Source organism: Ambystoma mexicanum, chromosome 4p (assembly GCF_040938575.1).
Source record: "Ambystoma mexicanum isolate Mex_15411 chromosome 4p, UKY_AmexF1_1, whole genome shotgun sequence".
In the NCBI taxonomy this organism is placed as follows: domain Eukaryota; kingdom Metazoa; phylum Chordata; class Amphibia; order Caudata; family Ambystomatidae; genus Ambystoma; species Ambystoma mexicanum.
Window position 1 is genome coordinate 1,153,333,756 of NC_090927.1, and position 23,553 is coordinate 1,153,357,308.

At 44.2% G+C, this 23,553-nt stretch overlaps 1 protein-coding gene across 2 annotated transcripts in view; it reads left to right on the plus strand.

Moving 5' to 3' along the window:
• The window catches only part of LOC138453688 (armadillo repeat-containing protein 1-like), a 264,412-nt gene that overhangs the window by 56,626 nt on the left and 184,233 nt on the right, over nt 1-23,553 (plus strand). For both annotated transcript variants that reach the window (XM_069606755.1, XM_069606754.1), the window contains exon 3: nt 13,858-13,949. In XM_069606755.1, coding sequence (XP_069462856.1) covers nt 13,858-13,949 — 92 coding nt within the window. The remainder of the gene's footprint in view (nt 1-13,857; nt 13,950-23,553) is intronic.

Sequence of the window (23,553 nt, forward strand, 5' to 3'; positions counted from 1 at the left end):
CTGTTGTGGGCACTGGGGAGGAGGAATGACCGGAGTTTCGACCCACTCACAGCCCGACTTGGCCCCAGTGTCTCCCTAGCACTTGTGCTCGTCTCGGCTTCCCTCCAGGTGGTTCCTCCATACAGTGATCCTTCACCAGCTCCTTCTCACTATGCCGTCCCTCCCTCCCACTCTTATACACCCAATGTGTGTTAACAGGCTGCAGGTGCAAGTTCTCCACATTGATTGCGTGACTTTGGGGAAACTGATTAGTGGGACATGCCTGACTAGTATTCAAACTCCTCAAAAGCCCTCTTCCTTATCTCAGTACCAGTGGTGCGAATGCAGGGGAGTGTGTATTACTCTTAGTAGTTTCCTTCTCATCCCAGTCTTATGATAAAAGGACGGTGGGACATTTTGGTCAGAATAAAGATTCAAGGGCTGATGATGACCTACAAAGGCAGGGGAAATGTTGGATTTACTTTGACAAGGGAAAGGGGGATCCCATGTCTGGCCCAAATGGGGATGATTTCTCTTAGTTGATCTCGTCACCTTCTTTGGATGACCACAGCATCTCTTTAAGGGTAATTTCATATTTTCTTTTACCTTATTTATTCAATGGTCATGTATTAAGCACACTCATTCACAATTACATATTTTTGGTGCATAGCAGATTCATATTTAAACAGCTACAGTTAGGTTTACAGGTGAGCAATGTCGGGACACCCAGTACTATCTGTTTCGGAATTAATCTCGCTCAAATACAGTCTGAATAGAGCCCCAATGTCTTTAGGGCGGCATGTCGAGTCTACAGATAAAACAAATCTCTCTTCACATTCATTGACATAGGTTAATTCGCAGAGCCAGTCCTCAAAGCTAGGTGCATTCTTAGACTTCCAACATTTTAATGTGCACTTTTTCGCAACTGCACATGCAACATTCAAAAATCTTCTCGTAGTCTCTGAGGGTTTCCCAATATCCCCAAACAAGTATTTGAGTGGAGCGAGTGAAGACGGCATACTCACTATGTCATCTATAGCCTCGGCTACCTTACCCCAAAATGTCATGACCAGGGGGAACGACCAATACATGTGAGAGGCGTCCTCTTGCAGGCTCCTAAACTTCAAGCATTCACCCGAACAGTCTGGAGGGAACTTGGCCATTCTGGCGGGGGTGTAGTGTAATTGGTTCAGTACCTTAAATTGGATCATGCGCAGCCACGCATTCAGGGATATTGACTTACTCAATTGACAGTATTTGCTCCATTTCTCATCCCCTATTGCAAGTTCTTGTTTTTCCCCATACATCTTTAATAGTATTGTGAGGGGAAAGATGTGATTGTGTCAACCTATATAATCTGGACATGCCACATCTTGCATCATCATTTGACACCATGGCACTGATACAGCTATGCGTCTTTGGATCTACCAGGAATGATGGCCATCTTTTACGAAAAGCGGCTAGCATTCGGTGGTAATGAACCACTCTCAATTGGCCTCCCCCTAAAGTATCAATGAATTTGTTTTGGGATACAAATCACCCATCTGGGTACATATCGCCAATTTTTATTTGCCCTAAGGGATCCCATGATTTCTGTAGCATCTTATCAAATGTGGGGGAAATGCCTGGATATCCCCACAGTGGAGTCTTCCGGTTGTAGGGAACCTCTAACCCAATCTTCTTGAAAATTCTGGTCCAACCATTGGTTGTGCTTACAGGGTCGAAGGTGCAAGAGTCATTATACCTTTCACTAAATATAACTGAGCGAATCTCCGTAGGGGACACACCACATTTCTCCAGGGGTGTGTGTACAGCCATGTCGTTAGTACTGTACCAGTAGCTTGCAAATTGTGCCTGTGATGTCAAGTGATATAGTTCGAAGTCTAAACCCCCATATTCAAATGGTTTAGACAGTTTTTGCCCGCTGATTCTCGCCAACCCGGAACCCCAAACAAACGTGGAGGCTAATGATTTCAGTTTAGTAAAAAAATGCTTGCCCAGGCCACAGGGGGACATTGCCAAAGAAATACAGTAACTTTGGGAGAACCACCATCTTTAATAGGACTATCCACACATGCAATGAAATTGGGAGTTTTGCCTACAGCAGCAGCTTGGTGATAAATTGTTGCAACTAGGATTCGCAATTGTCTGTATACAACTAGTGTCGGCTGCCCGACACCATGATACCCAAGTACCTGAAGTGCACTGGCGACCATTTGAACCCTCAAGAGTTAGGCGGCTGAACTGTGGATGGCGTAATGGGAAACCGTTCTGACCTAGCGTCATTTATTCTGTATCCAGAGTAACGTGAAAATATATGGCTATCCTTCATTATTGAGGCAAGGTTGTGTTCAGGGTCATGCACACATAGCAGGGTATCCTCCTCATAAAAGAGATAATCTAGGGTGGACCATTTATTCTTATTCCCCTCTGCCCATGTATTTTCCTGACCAGCTGCGCCATTGGTTCGTTAGTGAGAACAAACAGTAAGGGGGAGAAGTGGCAGCCCTGCCTGGTGCCCCTGCCAAGGGAGAATAATGTAGACAGTGTTTGATTTGTTAGGACTTGTGCCCCTGGGTTAGAGTACAACAGCTGAATGCAGCTCAAAAAGAATGGGCCTACTCCAAAACACAGCAGTACTGAAAACAAATAGTGCCACGAAATGGAGTCGAAGGCCTTTTCGGCATCAAAAGGGGCCACTAACGCTCTTGCCTGGGGATTCACCTGTGCCATTACACAGAACAAGCAACACAAATTGACCTGTACTTAGTTCGGCTGTATTTGTCGACCTCATCATGTCAGTCATGATTGATTCATTTGCCTCATAAATTTGTTGTTACTTGTCCCCGACAATCAGGTTGGGCTTGGTAGTGTTAAAAGAGCGGGGGGAAAGGGGCGGATAAAGATCAGCATTTTTCGACTGTGCTTCCAATTGTTGATACCGGGTTTCTCTGCTAATTTTTGTATTTGTCAAAATGCTTAATAAAAACAAAGTGAAAAAAAAAGTCTCACGGATTCAAAAACTTTGTTCTCCAAAAGAAAGTTTTAATCTGAAGCGCGCGAGGCATCAGCCGTGTTAACAATGCTAACTAAAAGGCACGCGTGAGGATCTGTATTAATTGATTAATCCATACGCTTGTGAAGTCTGCAGAGCGTTGCTTGTATTCACCGTTCTCTACAGTGTTTGTTTCTCGAAGATCTTTTTCGAGAAATGGACCTTCCAACATTTGCGCTTGTCATGCGCTTGAAGCCTTATCTGAGCTAACAAAGACATTTGGTGCGGGCTCCGTGTAAGGCAACTTTGCAGTTCCTTTTTTTTTTCTTCGCACAAAAATACACTGCGTGCTTACTACAACAACAGTAGAAGAGACTAATTAGTAAGTGGAGCACTCTTGCGCAAGTTACCCAGTGTTGGGGTTTATTGGATTGTTCATTGTGAGCGTTTTTTAAAGTTGACAAAAGGCAAAAGTAAATGAAGGTTTCACAAAAGCCAAGCTAAAAACTTTAGTACTCCAAGAGTCATAGGAAGCGGAGCAGAGAGAGTGAAAGTTCAAGCACAAGTTGTTTTAAAAGCCTTTCAACAAATATGCAGAGGCCACAGGTACCTAGTATAATTCAGGAGAGGGTATAATTAAAGTTAGTTTGTTGAAGAGTCTAGGGTAAAATGAATTAATAATTGTGTGTTTCATTTTAGGTCAGTTGTACAGTAGTTCTCCAGAAAGAAGGTCCACATTTGCAAGTGCTACAAGCAAGACCTGTCTCTTTTATTATTTTCTCCACGTCCCTTTTCCCCTCGGGTTTGAATGCTCAGCAATTTTAATTCAAGGATTGTTGGGTGAGCGAGTCTAGGGGCTCTGGAGGGTTATCCCCATCTACTCCTGCAGGACTGCAGGAACAATGAGCTGGGACCTGACCCTTTCTTCCTACACTCTTCCCGCTGTGCAACCTCTGCACCTGGTGACAAAGACCCTGTCGGGACCACCAGCTGATACCTGCCATGCAGTGGTCCCGGCATCTTCTGTCTCCTCCAGCTTCTGCCTGGGCTGCCAGCACGAACCACGCTGCTTCTGCTTCTCGCTTCCTCTGTTCTTCTCCAACAACGACCGCTCTATGGCCTGCACCTGAGGGGGCCTTTTAAGCCTTTGTATCTCCCTCAGGTGTGGGTCATCTGCATTAATTAGCCGATCACTCCTGCAACATTGTACCTTTTCATCCCTCTTCTTTTTCGTCCCAATACTTGGGGAAGTCCCTAATGGCAAAATTAGATTTTACTTATTTCGGTTGTTTTACAATAAGCCATTAGAAGAGTGGGGCTTTGGGAGAAATTGAACAAGGGGGTTTCCCATTCCTCCTGACCTGATCCTCCCGCAGAACACCACCCCTAGGGTCGGGATCAAAAAGCGTCTGCCTTTCCCTGGCCGCATGAGAAGGGTCTAAAACCAGGTTTTGTAGGGGAATCACTGCTGATTCATCACAACGGGCAAAGGGGTATAAAGGGAGGATTACATTACTACCACCGCTTTGGAAGTACCCCAATATTCTGGAAGTTATGAATCTGAAGCCAGAGGTAGATACAAGTCTTTGGGAAGCAGCAGTGGGACAAAGCTACAAGGCGGCGCAACATCTAAGAGACATTTTTTCTGATAATGCAACGTTTGACCTGGCCTTGATTCTAATAAAGAAACCTAACCTGTTGATGATGATGATGATTTGCTACACCATCCAATTGGCTCCTAATATCTGTGGTTCTCTCAAAAAAGTAAAATCTAGAACCTCGAAACATTCCAAAAACCACAAATAAAAATTCTTAAAAGGTGTGCAAACTGCTCCAGCATTTTCACACCCCAGCACAATCTCAGAAGAACAATGAATAGGCAATCATCTCTCAATTAACTTCCAAAATCTCTGCATCCATGGCCCAATCCAAATTCCTTTTTGACCCATCACTCTACCTGGACCTGTAAGCAGTTCTGCCCACACACCCATCCTGCGTCACTTCAATCACTATAGGAGTCACTAGACATCCAACAATCAGGGCGGACCTGATTGAAGAAATCCAGGGCAGCACTGAGAAAACAAGCTTGCAGGGTCAATAGCGGAACTGAAGTGGAGAACACAGTATGAGGGCAAGCTCACGAACAAGCACTTCTCACACAGAGAAAGGACTGCATGGGGCAACAAATTGAGATTATCCTGGTGAAGCAGGAAGACGCTGAGAACCGAGGGAAACAAAGTCAGAATTCATGGGAAACCTAAGCATGTACCTCACCAGTAACTGGGGCAATTTCTGGAGGGTCTGTTTTGACACATCATGCAACTCCCCACAGAGGATGAGATCATGCAAGACCGAATCCGTAGAGTGTACACATTGTTCCAATTGAAATAGAAGCTATCCCGGATGTTCTGACCAGGGTGCACTTCTTCTGCCACAAGGAAAGCATAATGCGGGAGGCCAGAAATCAAAACAGTATTATGTATAAGGAGGTCAAACTAATGCTGCTCCAATGAACACTCGAAGTTGCCTTAACTTGGTTACATCATAGCTACGTGGAAGAAAGATCTACAAGTGGGGCTTCGCATGCAGGCTGTTATTCAAGGTTGTTGAGGGGCTGGGGGGGATTATAACCTCTCTAAAGAAGTGTCCTACCTGATGGCTGCAGAAGAGCCTACACGCGCAAGAGACATTAATGAGCAACGACAGGTGCCGGAGGAACCTACAAGGAAAGAAGGCAAATTGAAGAGCCCGTTGAACGGAGGCAGAGCTCAGCCAGACAGAAACCGTTTGTGATCGTAGCCATTCCAGATACATGATTACTTCATAGGCCCTGGTAATTGGAACTATCCCACAGTCAGACCCAGACTGGTAGTAATGACTTTCCGAGTAACCTTTTCTTGTCCGCGGGGTCTGGTTGCATGGGACCGACATGGGTGGGGGAGAGATGCAAAACTGCGATGTCTGCTAAAAGCTAGAGGTTGTAGGGTGGCAGAGGGGTGTGAAAGGAAAAGGAGGGGGCTCCAGTCTGGCCCCAGCGTATGGGACTCTATAAGGCTGCATCTTTGATGAAGTTAATCAAGGCACAGTGTCGGGAGTCCCGGGGCTGTTTGAGTGTTGTATACTGTTTGCATTTGAGTTGGACATTTTTACATCCCCACCAGCAAGTGTTTTGAGAAAGATGATGTGCCCTCTGTCGTCCAGAATCCATGTCTCTACCTGGGTCGATAGCCATACTCGGCAGAAGAGGGATACTCCACAAGTCCAATCGCTGATTTATGGGTAGTGTGAGAAACCTGAAGGTGTCTTCCTGGCTAGTCCCCGGGGATCCAGGTGTCCAGGACACGGCCAACGCTATTGGATCCAGTTCCTGCGGGTGGACCAGTGAGGGAGGCTCACCTGGAGGGGGATCCTTGGAGAGGTAGAGTGTTACACCGACGGATGAAACGCGGTATCCCCCGTCTTTCAACACCTTTTCTCCATCCTACCAGGATATTCTAAAACACTCTACCCCCCCGCCCGTTTCCGACACAAACACTTTCGCACAACATGGAAGACAACAGACTAACACCATAGCCGTTAACCTGAAATGTCCCAATACAAGGGTCAGGCAAAGTCAGGCAATTGTCCAGAATCGCACACACCTGACGGCCCTTCCCCACAGGGATAAAAGTTGGAGCTAACTCAGCACAGCAGTTCAAGAGGAGGCGAAAGACGGCGAATACCGAGAGGGTGCCAAGGAGAAAAGCGACCATGGCCCCTGAAACCTCAGCAGAAGGAATTATAATACCGCAAACAATAGCTAGCGTGTGTTGCAGCAGATGTCTGTGGTGCGCGAGACCCTCCTCTGCTGTTAAACAAGCCAGGGAGGGATGCTGGTCTCGGTGGTACCAACCTTGACTCCAAGGATAAAGAAAGGCAAGCGATTCATCGCAGCCGAGTCCAGGGGAGAATCAAGAAGAACCTGAACTGTGTTGAATGAAAAGTAACCAACGCCGGTTATAGGTCATAGTTTATAATCCTTTTGGTCGAATGCCAAAAGGATCAAGTCAATCGGACAGAAAAAAAGGGTCTTTATTTTTTTTTATTTATTTTTGGGGGGGGGGTTCCCCACCCAAACCCCCGTTTTTCTTATTAAAAACAACCTTTTTTAAGTATACGAAAGCCCCAAAAAAAATGTCGGGCCTATTGATTCGATCCTTTTGGCATTCGACCAAAAGGATTCAAAACTTTAACTGGACACCACCAACGCCTAATTTGAACTTTGAAAGGCTTAACATACGATTGAGGAAGGAGGGGGAAAACCAGCAAAAGAGGAGGCCGGCACCATGTGGATGCTCAAGCAGGAAACCTCGGGACGATTACCCAACGGTAAAGACTTCCGTAACCAGAAGGCCTTGGAAAGAGGCGAAGAAAGGTCAAAGTGGTCATACAAGGGTCTTGTAAAATCCTCTGTACCGTTGAAAGTCTTTGACCGATAGATGATTGTCTAGCTAAGGGAAGTGAATTCTGCATGGTGAAATCAGTATATGAACAGTGTGTTGCGTAAAAGGTTGGCAAGAGTGAACCCGGCGGAGCGATGCTAATAAAAAGGGGCGAAGTCCAAGTCCCGAAGTACAGTGAACTGTTTGTATAAGTTGACGAAAGTTAAACCAGCAGAGGGAAGCCGACAACCAGAATAGTGTGTTGATTGAAGTGAACCCGACCAAGCAGTGTCCACAGTGAACTGTCTGTAAAAGTTGGTGAGCGTGAACCCGGCAGAGGGAAGCAGCCAGTCAGGGACGAAGCCTGAAATATGTTTAAAAAGACATTAATCGAGTCTCAGGTAATTTGTTAATCACAATTTACATTTTTTATTGTTACCAAGTGTGTAACCCCTACCTATCTTGCCTACCAACTAAACCCTCAGGTGGTTTCTACCCCTAGATTGCGCTGATGGCGCGCTTATCTAGGGTGAGGGGATAGATTAAGAGAACTTGCCCTATCACTAATGGTTTTAAAAAATGTATTGTAATTACTTAAATTTACTAAAAGGCACATGTCGGGAGCACAAAGACATGTCATCTGCTTCATAAATGAAATCACTTCAAATGTATTAATTTTCTTTGTTTGGCAGGTATTTAAAAATATCCTAAAAATTGCTATCAATCTGTGTATGGTCTTTTACAACAACACAGACACAAAAACAAAGGACCGAGATTACTCAGTGTTGTACCCCACACACTACAGCAGAATCTTCATTATTTCAGACTCTTTCCATAATGTTTATGGAGTACATTTCCATCCTTTCTGAAGCTGTGGGAAGGATAATTTTGCGACCTCTTACCATTCCAATGGTCATTCACTTTTAGTGCCCCACTGCAACTGGCTGACATGCTATGCTGCAGCCATGGCATCTACAAGAGAACCCAACAGCACTTATGCCAACGGGCGCACCCTCACCCCGGAGATGCCCCCCCCCACCCACGCATGCCGACATCATGGCCCTACGGACACGCCATGATGCACCATCCTGAACCACAACCAGTAGCCTGTCAATCCCCCCGGCCACCCTGCATGCGCCGCCACCACCACAGCCATCGGCACTCCCAGCAAGACAATCGGGCCACTTGGCCCCAATTCACCAACACTAATGTTAGGGCATACCAACCTACTTACCAACTGAAATAGGTCTGGCCCCACAGGAGCTCTTACCCAGTATTGATCAATTCATGATCCCTCTACCCACCAGATTGGCTACTCAGCCCACCTCCTAGCAGGAAGTGTGATCCACTCACCAGATGCAACAACCCTTTAACAGGGCCACCAACCAATTCACATGGTAAGCGCCAGCCATAACCGTTAACGTAACATAGCTATTCAGCTCTTCCCTGATCTAACCTTGTCCACTTTGCCTCTCCCACCCCCTACCCTGCTCTTCTCTCCTTGGTACTTTGACATGGATTATAAAATGCAAAATGTAAATTGTACATGCATATTTTCTTGCTTCTGAACGTCAACTTGCCCTATCATAGAACTGTTGCATTGCACTAATGTGTAATAGCACCTTGAAGTGTTTATTATGCACGGAATGCATTTACCATACGAAACTGCTCCAGATTCAAATAACCACACAGACCTAAAGAATATGGTAAAGTACTACTTTGTCAGTGCAAAATAAAGTAGGGCAACCTGGCGAACCACAAACAGTAGTCCGCACATTCACACACAATTTTGATTACACAAGACTTTATACCTCAATATGCGTCAACTATGATGCCATCCTATGTGGCAAACTTAAAACCTATTGAAGGGAGGGGTTGGTTAAGGGAACACATGTACCTATAGTATCTATAAGTGCTAATAACTTCATTGGCTGCCCCCTATCTAATAGGCACGCTTTGTTCTAAATACCATTAATACTGTTTATAAAAGCATAGAGTAGCAGATTGGCCTGTGCAACTTAGTGATTGGTTGGCATTCTTTCCCAATCTTGGACTTTCGGCTCGCTAGCAGCACGTAAACGAGACCCAGGTGCAGAGACCAACGTCGGACTACTACCCATGTGCTCCAATTAGTCATCTCTCATCGGTCAGGTCCTTAGCCAAAGTTTCTACTTTGTAGTTGACCTCACACCCTGTTCTTTGCTCTGGGATCTTTGAGGGAGTGTGGGTACATCCTTATCTTCATTCGGAGCTTAATGAGTGGCCCTTGTTTTCACCATCTGAGTCACATGTGAGAAGACCACGAATGTCAGTTTCGACCTTTTTATTTACTGCTATTTGATTTGATTGTACTAAGTGCTATTACTCCTCTTGGCCTTTAGAAACTTGATCACTCTATCTTACATATGCTTTCTGCATTTTTAATTATCCAATACTTGGCACTTGTGGATGTTTTCTTCTTAGCTTAATCTAACATGTGCTATGACCATGACGTAACCTCTTGACTCCCTTTGTGCCTTGCAATTATTTCTTGATCAACCTCCTTAATCCCAAACCCGAGGTCTCCTCTTTATTCTTCACACAAAGCTGTTTTCCAGCATCTCCCGTCGCTGCAGCCTTGTTCTGCTTCTGATGCAGTTCGGTACGATTCAGTACGAGTCCAACGTCCCATCTTTTTGCCCATCGCCGCTTTAGTCACATTATAGGTTATATTGGAGGAAGCTTCTATATGTCTCCTCTACTTTGCGTTTCCGCATACATACATTTACTTCACCTCTTCTCACTTGTTTCTCTTGATACTGGTGAGTTCTTCAGACTTAATTACATGTTTCTCTTGTTTCTTCAGTTACATATGTTATTCTTTTGAATATTCATAGATCGTTTCAGTGCGTCCATGTGTTTTTACTTAAAAACATTACTCTGCAGCTGTAAGATCTTCTTTTATAGTTCAATGTTCATTGCAGTATGTCAACATCTGTCTCCTGTCTCAGTACAAGGATACATTTGATAAGGTTGTCTGAGTGCATATAATGTCTCTTGTACACTCGATGAAGCATCAGGACGATTCCTGGTGTCAAATATACAATTCTTTCACTGTCGTGTAAACATGACAGAGGTGAGGGGGCGCAGCTTAACAATGATGAATTTGTCTGCTTCTCTACAGTTGTGTGAAAGAGTGTGCCTACAAAATTCTCCTAAAATGGTACATGTCCCCGAGTAGGCTAAATGGAATCAACAAGAATATTTCAGCCAATCGTTGGCATGGATGTGGGGAAAAGGGGTACGATTGGTCAACTGGTGGTCATGCAGGGTGTCACCATTCTACGGAAAGAGATGCTCTCGCACATAAGAGCTAAGAAACGTAACTCTCCCATGGGATCCTAAAGGAATCCTTTTGGAAAACTTGGAAGGTGTATACCCACTACGAGGGCCAACAGCCAAAGTGGTTATGCATCTTTTGATGCCAGCCAGGCTGACTATGGCACAATCGTGGAAGATACTTGAAGGCTCTATCATTGCACAGTTGTGGGTTAGGATTTGGTAATTGATAGCCATGTAAAAAAAATCACTGCAATCCTAAATCACGCACACCAAGCTTTTTATAGCGCATGGCTCTGGTAATTGCTGCATTACAATCTCATTAACATTTATCCCACAAACCGGTGATAATAAAGAACTTCGCTTCTTGTAGCCTTGTGATGAACTGGCTATCGTAAGGACGGAGATGCACAGAGTCATCCTAGACTTATTTATAAGATTAGGGATTCAGGGGGGGGTGCATTGGGGTCTTGATCATTGAAAATGTAACAAAAATCAACTGGTGATGTATTGCTATTTTTCTTTTAATGTGTTGATTATATTTGCTTTGGTTATGGGCTTTTAATGATTTGTAACAAATTATTAAAGCTTTGTGGGGGAAAAAGGCATCACCACCTGAGGCTATTGGAAAAAAAATGGTGCACTGTGTCCATGCCTCCAGTTAAACAGACCGTGGTTTGTGGAAGAAAGTAGTAACAGATATGAGAGAAAATGAAAGGAAGGAATATGGTGCCAATGGACAGGCAACTGGAAAGTGATAATAGGGTTAAGGGGGGAAAGGGCATATGGTTGAGGGCAAATGAGTGTGCAGTCATTGCTCAGACTGCAGTTTAGAAAAGAGACGCTAAAACCCGATCGTAAAGGAGAGCATTTACTTTGACGGCAAATTATAGTATACGTTTGGGTGGTCCTAGATATAGTCAGTAGAGATAGCTAAGCAAACCGCTAAATATTTTGTTATTGCCCTCAGCAATGAAAGATAAAATTTCAGTCTGTCCTCATGTAGTTTTTGTGATCAATCCATCAGGATCTGTCGACCTTCAATAAGACAATCATTTTGAAATGAAAGCCATGTCACGGATTGAGGAATCAACAGAAGGCTTGAGAGGTTGCATGCAAACTATATATTATTGCTGTCAAACACATATGTTGAAGTAAGGCCTACTATGTCCAACTGGGAGATGATGTAACAAAACAGTTATTCATATCAATGTAACAGTGCTGAGATTCCATGAAAAAGCAATTGCGCAAGATGGTCACTCAAACCCTTCTCTTAGGCAGACCCATGTCCTGAGTCCAAGTTCCCTAGTATACAACAGTTTGTAATCGGAGTTGTTATAGCTCTGAATGCTTTTCACAGTCACTCACAGTTTTCATGAGTCCCCAAGGTCTCTGGTGTCACAGGTTCAGGTTGATGGGGTGTATTCTGTTTTGCCCCCAGGCAAGGGCAATTTACAGAGTTCTGAGTAAGTCTCTAGCTCAGATAGATTAAGAGCCTACCAGAGCCTTTGGATTATTGGTGGGGACTTCTGGCCTGGATTCTCCGTGAGCCCTCCTGCTGGGATTCTCAGCGAGTCCTTTTGGTTCCGCTTCTCAGTGAGTCCTACTGGCTTGGGTTTTCAGTTTGCCTTCCTGGCATGGGTTCTCAAGGATCCTTCTTAGCTCAGGTTCTCAGCGAGCAAGTGTTAATTTATGGTCCTTGGTGTGCTTGCTAGTCCTACCAGAGACTGGACAATGCCTTTGGACAGAACTGCCCCCCCGCCCCGCCTCTCTGCCTTTCTTAGGGTCAATCTCTGGATCCAGGACAAACAGCCTCGACATGTCTCTAGACCTTGTACCTTGGCTTCACCTCAGCTCAGACCCTAGTGGGCTTGCCACATTCCTATGATCACCCCTTTTAGCCTTTGCTGGTTGTTTGCTTAGGACTGCTCTGCCCCCCTCCTGCTCCTCTTACCCTCCTCCATCTCCTGCCTCTGATGCCCACCGTGGGTCAAGTCCTAAAACAAAAGTGGGGGGGGGGGGGTTCATTAACATATCAATTGAATGTGGCGTAACCAGAAATTATCATATCAAGGTGCCCTCGGAAAAAAGTGGAACTCCTGAAAAAAGCGGGGGACTTAGCTCCACCCTCGTGTACCCTCAACTTGAACGCTGATGCCCACCCCTTTCTCTCTCCACTTCTCTCCTCCAAGCTCCTCATATTTCAACTCTCCTTCTAATTCATCATTCTTTTCCAGTGTTCAACATCAACCTCTCCCTCATATGTTTGCTTCTCCCTTTCTTTGTTCTATTGTTTCAACTCCCTTCGATCTCTCTGGTTTCTATCACTCCTCCACCACCAACCTCTTCCACACAAGTTTTCCTTCTTCATCCTCCTCCTTTATTTCCACTATCCAACTCCAAAGTCTAACTTGCTCTCCTTACTTTGCTATGGATGGGGTACCATGGCCACTGTGTGGTGCCCTGGGCTCTGATCTCTAGCTTCTCTCAACTTACTTGATATTCCTCTGGCACTGCTCTGCAAGGCACGTCTACACTACAGCATCCTCTCACCCAGCTGGATCTGGTGGTTATAGGGTGGGGGCTTCTCCTACTGCCTAATGGGGATTGGGTGGGAGGGGCCTTCCTGGGAATGGCCGGAAATTCAAACCCACAGTCAGGCTGTACTTTGCCAAAATTCCCTGAAACCAAGAGTGGGGTTTCATTTTAAAGAAGCAATGGGTGGATATTGGTTGAATACCGGAGAGGTTGGGGTAAGAGGGGGAGGGATCTCATATTGTCTATCTGGACCTTAGGGAGTGTGGCGAGCTCTAGGGGATTACCTTTATGCCACCTCCAGGGATTGCATTACTGAATGGATGGCTTCCCGGCTTCTCTTGGCCCACTATATCTCTTGGTCTGTCCAGTGTAACTTTGTCACACTTACCAGGGCACTATACATGTGTAATTAGATTAAATATTGTCTGTTTTTTGTGTTTTTGGAGACGGATTTCCCAATCCTTTGTCCATGAGAAAGCCAAACACATTAATTTGTTGTGTCCTGAAGTAATTGGTGAATTAACATATTCCCTTATGGCCTCTTTCCCTCTATGAACATTGTAAATAAGTATATTTTTTGATAATCTCTCCACCTTGTTTCCACAGGCACTAAGCTATCTTTCAGAATGCCCTTCCAACCGTGAAGCTATGAAAAACGAGCTTGGTATGATGGTGAGCCTGGAAAATCTAAGCAATAGGTAAGTCCCCCATAGAGACCTATAGACTCCATTAAATACAGGTTTACATTCTTGTGTGTGTGCTGCGCATGCACACGTTTGTCTGTGTCCATCGTTTTGTGTTAGATCAGCACACATAACTTTGACAAAATAACTCTTCCTCAGACCTGCACTACTACTAAAACAGTAATGACCTGAATCATGAAGGTAAAACGGGTATACTGCTTTGCATACTTAAGGTAGCATGTCCGAGGGCAGGCTACACTCTTCAGGAGGAATGTGAGCTAGCATAGAAACAGAACAAACAGTAGCACTTGGGGTACCAAAAATAAAAGAATATACAACCAAGGTTCTATACAAATAGGCTAAGTGCATTAAATTAATACTAAGGCACTCCTCAAAAACACTGTAGACCTCTCCTGTAACAGAAATCTGTAGTGTTGGATTATTGTTACATCAGGCACTGCTTGCCATAGAATGTTGGAAGAGCCTGGAAAGTGGTGTTCCCTGAGGGTTCCAGGTATGACAGTTAGGGACTGCAGGATGGGAGATGAAACTGGAAAGATGTACTTACTTGTTGCTCCCCAATTATTTCAGCCTAATCCCTGCAACTAAGAATAAAGCTTTTACCTTTGATACTTTCCAGCTTCCATAGTCTTTCTCTTTCCTGCCTACCTTTCTGGACCCCAGACACTACAAAATCACATATCTGCCTGCAACATTTTATTAATAAAAATCCAAAAAGCTCTGGCTGTTCTGCACACTCACAGATCACATTCTGTCACAATAAGTTACCAAGCTAACTCGAGTGACTGTAATCTTAGTGCGATTCAGAATTACATTGCAGATATGTGGGAAAGAAAGTACGATGGACTGCATATGTAAGCTGATACTTAATGTGCTCTGGGCGATCTTTCAGGAATGTCTTTGCTATTTATTTTTTTATTATTTATTTATAAAGTTTCACAAGTAGATAAACGATAAATCAATCAGAACAAATAATACAGCACAGCAAAAATATACAGAACAGCAGAACATTATATATACATAACCAGCAATAAATGAGTAAATATTCAGGAAGTCATCCCAAATTTCCCGTACACACTCAACTTCCCTTGCCTCTTAAAAACCATTTTTTCCATGGATGCCAGGGCAGACATTCCCTCAATCCAATTATCAAGAGTTGGAGCATTCTGTGATTTCCAGCCCCGCAAAACTAGCTTTTTGCCCAGACTAGCACCACGGAGCAGAAACTTTTTCCGTGACATAGAGAGATCCTCCAGTAAATCCCCACCTCCCATAATCATTGTCATAAAATCCAATTCTACATCCAGATTCAAGACAGGCACAACAAACATCATGCCGAAATCCCCTTACACGCACACATTCCCATAGTAGATGTTCCAAACTTCCCTGTCCATTCCCACAACACCAGCAATCATCCGAGTCCATCAACCCCCTCTTAAACATCCGTTCCGGACTCCAAAACACCCTATTGAGGATCTTTATCTGTCTCGATCGTTCCACCAGATCAATAGCACATAGTTTAATTTTCGCACACATATCCAACCACATCTCGGGCGAAACCTCACACCCCAAACTCCTTCCCCATTCATCTCTCAAAACAGATTTTTCCTTATAAGCAGACACAATACAATTGTATATCCTGCTAGCGATTGAACAACCACCTGGATCACTCTCTTTAAGAAAGAGATTTACCATTGAACTTCCTTGCTCCGCCACATCACCTATACATCTTTTCAATTTTCTGAAGTCATCAGATCTGAAATTATCAATGTGAAATTTTGCTCGCAACTCATGCTCTCCAATCCACTCCCCATCCTCCAGAACATCACCAATCCAGAGAACTCCACCTAGAAACCAATCCGGCCAGAATAAAGGCCTACCCGACAGAAATCAGCAGATTCAACCAAATAGATGCATGAATGGTCCTTGAAGCAACTGATCCCAGCAATTCATGTACCTGCCTCCACGTTTCTCTCAAAAAGATAGTCAAAGGTGATTTTTTACATAACTTGTTAGTTGCCGTGAGAATTGCCCTCGGAGGGAGCGGGCCCAACATACCTGCCTCAGCAATTACCACTTATCAGGCTGATCCATCAAAAAGGGAACAATAAAATGACTTGAAAAAGCCAAATGATATGCCTTAAAGTTCGGCACCCCCAGACCCCCTTTTTCCACTGGCAACTGAAGTTTCCATAATTTTAGCCGTGGCGACTTATTATCCCACAGAAACGACTGCACCAAACCATCAATCTTTTTCCAATAATGTTGACCAATCTTCATCGGAAGCATACCTAGAACGTAATTAATCTTCGGAGCAGCATTCATTTTTATAGCATTCACTTTGCCCCATAGGGACAAATGAAGCAATGACCACCTCAAAATGCTCATTTTCAAATCATTACATACTTCACTCATGTTCACCACAACCATCTCATCCAACATTGGGGTTAGCCATATACCCAGATATTTCAGTTTCCTGTCACACCACTGAAACCCCATCCCAGTGATCAAATTCTTGTCACAATATCCTGAAATCGGCAACACCTCAGATTTAGACCAATTGACCTTAAATCCAGCCACCGCATGAAATCTATCCAAAACGTCCAGCAAGGCCGGAAAGGACACTGTTAAATTTCGTAATAACAATAACAGATCATCCGCATAAAACCACAACTTTTGATCAGCACCATGAAAACTCAGACCCTGTATCCCCACATCACACCTCAAGGCAATCGCCAATGGTTCCATGGCCAAAACAAATATCAGGGGGGATAAAGGACACCCCTGTCTTGTACCCCTCTGTAGTACAAAAAAATCTGACAATTGCCCATTAGTTCTGACAGCGGCAGTTGGACAAGCATAAAGCAAGGCAATCCATGAAATAAATTCCTCTCCCAAATTCATAGCGTGCAATACTGAAAAAAGATAGTTCCAATCAACGGGATCAAGCGCTTTCTCCGCGTCCAAGGAAAGCACTGCAACATCATCCTCCATATCCTGTGCATGTGTCATCAACAACAATACGTTCCTAATATTGCTAGATGTTCTCCGGCCGTGAACAAAGCCTGACTGATCAGTGTGCACTAACTTCACAAGTAGATTCTGCAAACAAAGGGCCAATAATTTCGCAAGAATCTTATTATCGGTATTAATCAAACGGATCGGACGGTAGTTCGAAGTCAAGCAACCATCCTTATCCTTTTTTAGAAAAACCGGTATAATGGCATGCCTAGTAGAAGCAGGAAGCAAACCTCCCACCCTGGATTCCATGAACATATCCCGCATAAGTTCTACCACCGAATCAGGTAAGATTTTATAAAATTCAGCAGGCAGACCATCCGGACCCAGAGACTTGCCCGAGTTCAACTTCCCAATCGCAGTTTTCATTTCATCCACAGTCAAAGCTTCACCCAGCATTGCATTCTCCAAATCACTCACTATAGGTATCTCCAATCCATTAAAAAAGGAATCATTTAATCCATCAACACCCAACTCATTCTAATAACAGCTTCGTATAATATTCCTTAAATGTCTCATTGATCAGTTGTGGATCACAAGTCACCTGACCATTCTCTCTTTTAATAGAAGTGATAGATCTTTCAGATTGCTGTTGTCTTAATCTATAGGCAAGCCAGCGATCGCATTTTTCACCATATTCAAAATAAGAACATTTCAATCTGAACAAATCCTTTTCAGACCTTGTTTTCAAAGTCTCATTCAACTCCCTCTGTAGCTCCTTAAGATTTCTCCTTTTTTCCAGATTCACTGAGTCATTTATCAAATCCTTTGAAAGCTGCTTAATACGTTGTTCCAAATCCAAACTTTTCTTCTCCAAACATTTCCTCTTGTTACTGGACAAACCCAAAATCAAACCCAGCATCGTACATTTAAATGCCTCCCAGACTGTCCCAATACCAGTTCCCTCTGTCCTATTTTCCACTACAAAATGATCAGCCTCAGATCTGATTTTTTCCACTATCTTCTCATCCTGGAGAATTGAGGTGTTCATTCTCCAACAAAATGATCTAGAAGTATCAAACTGCAAACACATATTCATAAACACAGGTGCATGGTCAGTGACAGCAATACAGCCAATCTCACAGCTTGCCAGGTTCAAGGTTGCTGAACCAGCCGTGAGAAACATATCTATGCGAGAATGTGAACCATGAGAGTTAGAATAGAACGTGTATTCTCTCAAATCAGCATGGAGCAATCTCCAACAATCTTCTAAGGCAAATTCAGAAATAAGGGAGTTAAATGAACAAAATGTCAGCTCCCGCCTGCAAGCAGTACTGGATCCACTTCGGTCTTTAACATTATCAATAACCAAATTAAAATCTCCCCCCAGAATAACATTCCGGCAAGCAAAATCCTGTAATATTTGAGCCACTTTTCCAAAGAATGTACCATCATCCACCGAGGGAGCGTAAACATTGCAAATAATAGTTTGAACTCCCTGAACCTCCACTAAGAGTGCAATCACCCTACCCTCCTTATCAGAGCAAGAGTTTAAAACCTTAATTGGTGAATCCTTCCGAATCAGAATAGCGACCCCTCTACTCCTAGATGAATAGCACGAGACAAAAAGTTCCCCAATCCACCCTTTGCGTAACACATTAATTTCATCAAGCAATAAATGGGTCTTTTGAAGAAAATAAACATCACTGTACCTATCCTTCAAACAATTAAAAATCGTTTGCCTTTTGAGTGGATTGTTTAGACCATTTACATTCCATGAGGAGACAGACAACTGGTCACCCCTCCCAGATGGCATTGCAAGGGAAAAAAGAAGACAACAAAAAACTAAATCAAAAATTCTGTACTTATAAAAATCAAAAAACCCCCCCACCTGCAGAAGTATGAATCCAACGTCAACAAGAACTAACAAACCCCAAGCTACCCACGATACCCCTCCCAATCATATATGAATATCCCCAACCAGGAAACACCAAAGTTAAAAAGAGCCCATGCAGGCTACAAGCAACCTCACTATATAACATAACCTGAGTCATTTCACAAGCATCCCAATCATAGAAGCAACAGGTGAAAAGGATGCAACGCACATATATCTAAAACGAAATAAATACACCCATCGGACCATCCAGCAAGGCGGACCCGTGAGTAGAGAGATGCCTACCCCCTCTAAATAAAAGGAAAGAAGAAACGCATAGTAAAACAGCAAAACAAATAACAATGCAGCAACATATATATCAGGCAATCGTGGTGTAAATCCCCATTCCTGTCCAAGTCCAGCTGTAAAATCACAAGCAGAACCGTCACGAGAGTACACATGGACCAAAGTACAGTGAGTGGAATGGCCTCCATCCCTCACTATCTCCTTCAAATCCGCAATCTCTCATGAGCAAAGACCTTTTCACAGTGTCACCTAACTTTGTTTTAGACACGTGCACATCCTCGCCAGGAAGACCCACTCCATTACCTGTACTTAGAAGCAGGCAGAGGAGCAGCATAGATAATTACTCTACGACTCCGGGGACATTCCAGGAAAGCAGTGACACATGGGGCCCATGTAAATAATTGAAACAAGACCCCAGCAGCTGTGCGACAGTCTTGATTCCAATGTTTTCAAGACGATATCGCAGTAAGCATCCGAATCCATTCATAATCCAAATCAACACATTAGCATCGGCAATTTAAACAGTAACATGTGAAATAGCCATCTTGTCGCTTTAGTGCACAATGTGTGCCACCAGTCACAGTGCCTTGACAATGTCCTGTATGCAACTAGTGTGACTACAATACGGGGTTGCGCCCCCGAACCAAAATCCAGCATGAAATCATGAGGACTTCACAACCCATCAATATATAAAGGTCAAGATGCCGCCTCATTGCCTCATAACTGCTGATATACCCTACAGTTGTTAAAAATATGATGATGAAGACAACTGAGAAAATGAAAAGATGGGCCCCTCATGCCTTCTTTCTTCTCCTGACCAATAACCAGTGGCAGACGTTCTCAGCAGGCGCAAGATGGTGGAGACAACTATGCAGATTCCTACTTCAAACATGCTTTTAATATTGAATCAACACTAGTACACGCATGTTGGTACCACTGCTGTTCACGTCCGCCATGCTACCACCACACACTGGTCACCTTCAAACATATAAACATTCCGAAAATAAAATGCTGTACTTTTCGTCAGGTAGCCTTGCCAAATAACATGCACATGACATCTGGACCCAGAAACAGGTGACCACTCCGCAACTCCAGGAAAGCAGTCACACAGAGCCAATGTAATAATGAAACGGGACCCCAGCAGCCGTGCACCCATCCCGACTTCTCCACGTGTCAGTGCCGGAATAATTCATAATCCAAGCGTAGGCAGGTTCTGAATTGTAGCACATTAAAAAGTCATCCTGCCGCTCCAGTTCACATTGTGTACCATCAGTCACAGCACTTGAATAATGCCTCAGACGCAGCAAGTCAGACTGCAAAAATGAATCTATTCCCTTTGTCCGCCTTGGACTGATCAATGCCAGTATCAGTTGATAACACTACATGGCTGCAGATATGTAATTATCTGGATTATTTAGCAAGGGGCCACACAAGTGCTACAAAATAAAACACACACAACATGGGAATGCATGTCCAACGTGTTGTCAACTATTCTGTACCGTAGTACTATGAGAGCTGCCAGGTCAGGTGGGCACATAGTCTTTCTCTTTCCTGCCTACCTTTCTGGACCCCAGACACTACAAAATCACATATCTGCCTGCAACATTTTATTAATAAAAATCCAAAAAGCTCTGGCTGTTCTGCACACTCACAGATCACATTCTGTCACAATAAGTTACCAAGCAGTAACTCGAGTGACTGTAATCTTAGTGCAATTCAGAATTACATTGCAGATATGTGGGGAAGAAAGTACGATGGACTGCATATGTTAGCTGATACTTAATGTGCTCTGGGCGATCTTTCAGTTATGTCTTTGCTAGACAGTTGGATTCCACCCTCTGTCACAAATCTTTAAGTTGAATTCGTTATGTAGACTGTTCTCGCTGCTTTCATAGTGTGTTGACAAAGGCAAACCGTGTAACGCTATGCATTGTCGAGAGGATTCCTCACTTGTACCTTAAGCAGACCTCATGGGAGTGCACCCCAGATAAGGATATATTCGATAAACGTGCCAAATGTGACCCGCTAAGCAAAGCTAAATATTGTCATACAATTTGAAGTCAAACACACAATAGAACATAAAAAAGAAATGTCAAGGATCTAGAAACCTTTAGGAAACGGAATGGTTACATTTCATCGTAACCAGAAGATGACCGATGTAAGGAAAAAACAATGCAACCAAAAGTATACACCATTGGGGCATCTAGCTCAAAATGAGAGTAAAGTGGCTATTGGCTTGCTGAGTTCTTCTACATATCACTTACGAGTTTGCACAATTTATTTGACTGAAAACGAAAGAATAGCCCTTATTTTCTGAAACTGGAAAATGACAAGGGCTTGATGGCGTATAAGCTAAACAACCGACAAGGAGAGGAATGCCACTCCGAACTATCGTATCTTGTGCCTACCCCTTCCTTTAGATGCAATGCGACAGAGAAAAAAATAGGCTGTGCCCTTTCCTGCCAGGGCTGCAAACATTCTCCCTTTAGTAAGGACCGGTACCAGGATTGCACTGATGAGCGAAGAACAGCAGAGGGGCAGAGGGAAACCTGTCCGTGTATGTGGCTCAGTAATGATAATTCCTGCTGGACATCAGAGAACTAGGCAGGAGGAGTGAATGCACCACAGAGGTCAGGCGTGAGCAGCGGGGACGAGCACATACCGGTTGGATAGGCATAGCCTTGCCATCCAACCCGGTAGCTATTCCAACTCTGCCCGGGGGCAAATAAATCTGGCCTATTAGGTTTCGCTGTCGATACTTATTAGCCAAAACTATTGCATTAGAGTCAGATGGGGAGGAACGGCATGGAAGCAGGGACACACAGCCTGTAGGTGGTGTTCGGTTATTTACCCACCCATTGACTGCCCATGGCTATACTAATCCCTATTGACATTACCACCCAGTTCCGGCACCTTCCGCCCAAAACTCCTCACGGGACCACTTTTAGCTTACTTTTTTAGCCTTAAAATCAAACTTTGCACTCGCAATGCCTGCCAGTGCTTTTTTAAAGCTGTTTTCTTGAAGTTAATGACAATTGGAGTTGTAAACCCAATACTGGTATAATAATGTCTTAACTAGGTCTGCCTTCAGCCACACTCTGTGTGTCCTTAAATAAAGTCCTGTTCAAAACTAGCATTGGCAAAGCCAACAGTTTTGGCTTGTGTATACATATTAGGCATTTGCCAGGCACTGCCATTTAGATGCCCAGGTGCTCGCACCTGCTACCTGGTATGGCTGTTCCTGGCAAGTTCCTTTCCCATATGCTTGTTTGGTAAAGCATCTGGCCAGGCCTGGAATTTCGCTTGTACAATATCATGTATGGCACAATAGATTCTATGTACATCTCAACACCATTAAAATAAAATAAAGTGGCAGTGCCCTTCCTGTGTAAGCACACAAGCACTCTGATGAAGGAAAGTAACAGGGATGAAAAGTAACTGTCAGGGAAAGCAATCTTTTTTAAAATGTGTTTGTGTGTTCTAGCTGAATCATCGACTTTTCCCAGTATAGACAAAAAAAACATATAAAGCACATTCACATATTAAAACACATATTCGATTCATACTGTGGCGTTCATCCCCGTTCCAGGATGAAGATAACCCATGGTGCTAAAACAAAAAAAGGATTTAAATTCCTGCTTTGGGAAGGAATATCCTTTTCCAAGATAGCCGCCATGGAAAGGGAAGGCGGGCTCCGTGCGGAGCCCACTTCTCTTTCCATGGCGGCCCGGAGAAGCCGAGAGGAAGGTGTGGCGGTGCTAAGGGCCACCACAGCCGAAATAAGGTGGGTGGGGGTTTGTAAAGAAAAATAAAAAGCAGGGGGGGGGGTAGCGGCGCAGCGAGCCAGCCGTCGGGCGGCTTGGAACACAGGCTTTTTCCAGCGATTAAAGCGCGCATTCTTCTCCCACCTCCTTACGTTGGTACTGCTTTGGGAGTCTGTCATGGATATGGAATACGTCAGAGGACCTAATCCCCTCGAAGAATAAGTTACTCTCTTACCTGGTAACGTTCTTTTTATGGGATGGTCCGACGTATTCCATATCGCTCCCTCCCTGCCTACCCTGCTACAGAATTTCTTATGCGATTGCAGCTTACGTTTCCGCAAGGCTTTTTGTGGTCATATTGGCAGTAGATTGGTGCCACACGTTCTAGGAAAAAACTACAACTGAGGCTACGGGAATCGTGCGTCCTACTTATAACATCCGGTGACATCGGCTCGACTGAGGCCCTCGAGGACGGCGTATCGACGCAGGACGCAGACGCCGAAAGATTTTCCGAACAGCACAGCTGTGGTGATTACTGTCATAGATATGGAATATGTCGTCAGACCATCCCATCGAAAGAACGTTACCAGGTAAGAGAGTAACTTGTTCATCGGTGGCAAAGGCTGGTGGCATAAACTCAAGCAGCGCTCAGGCACGAAGGAAGCATAGGCGCGCAGTGATGTGGGGACAGGGCGCT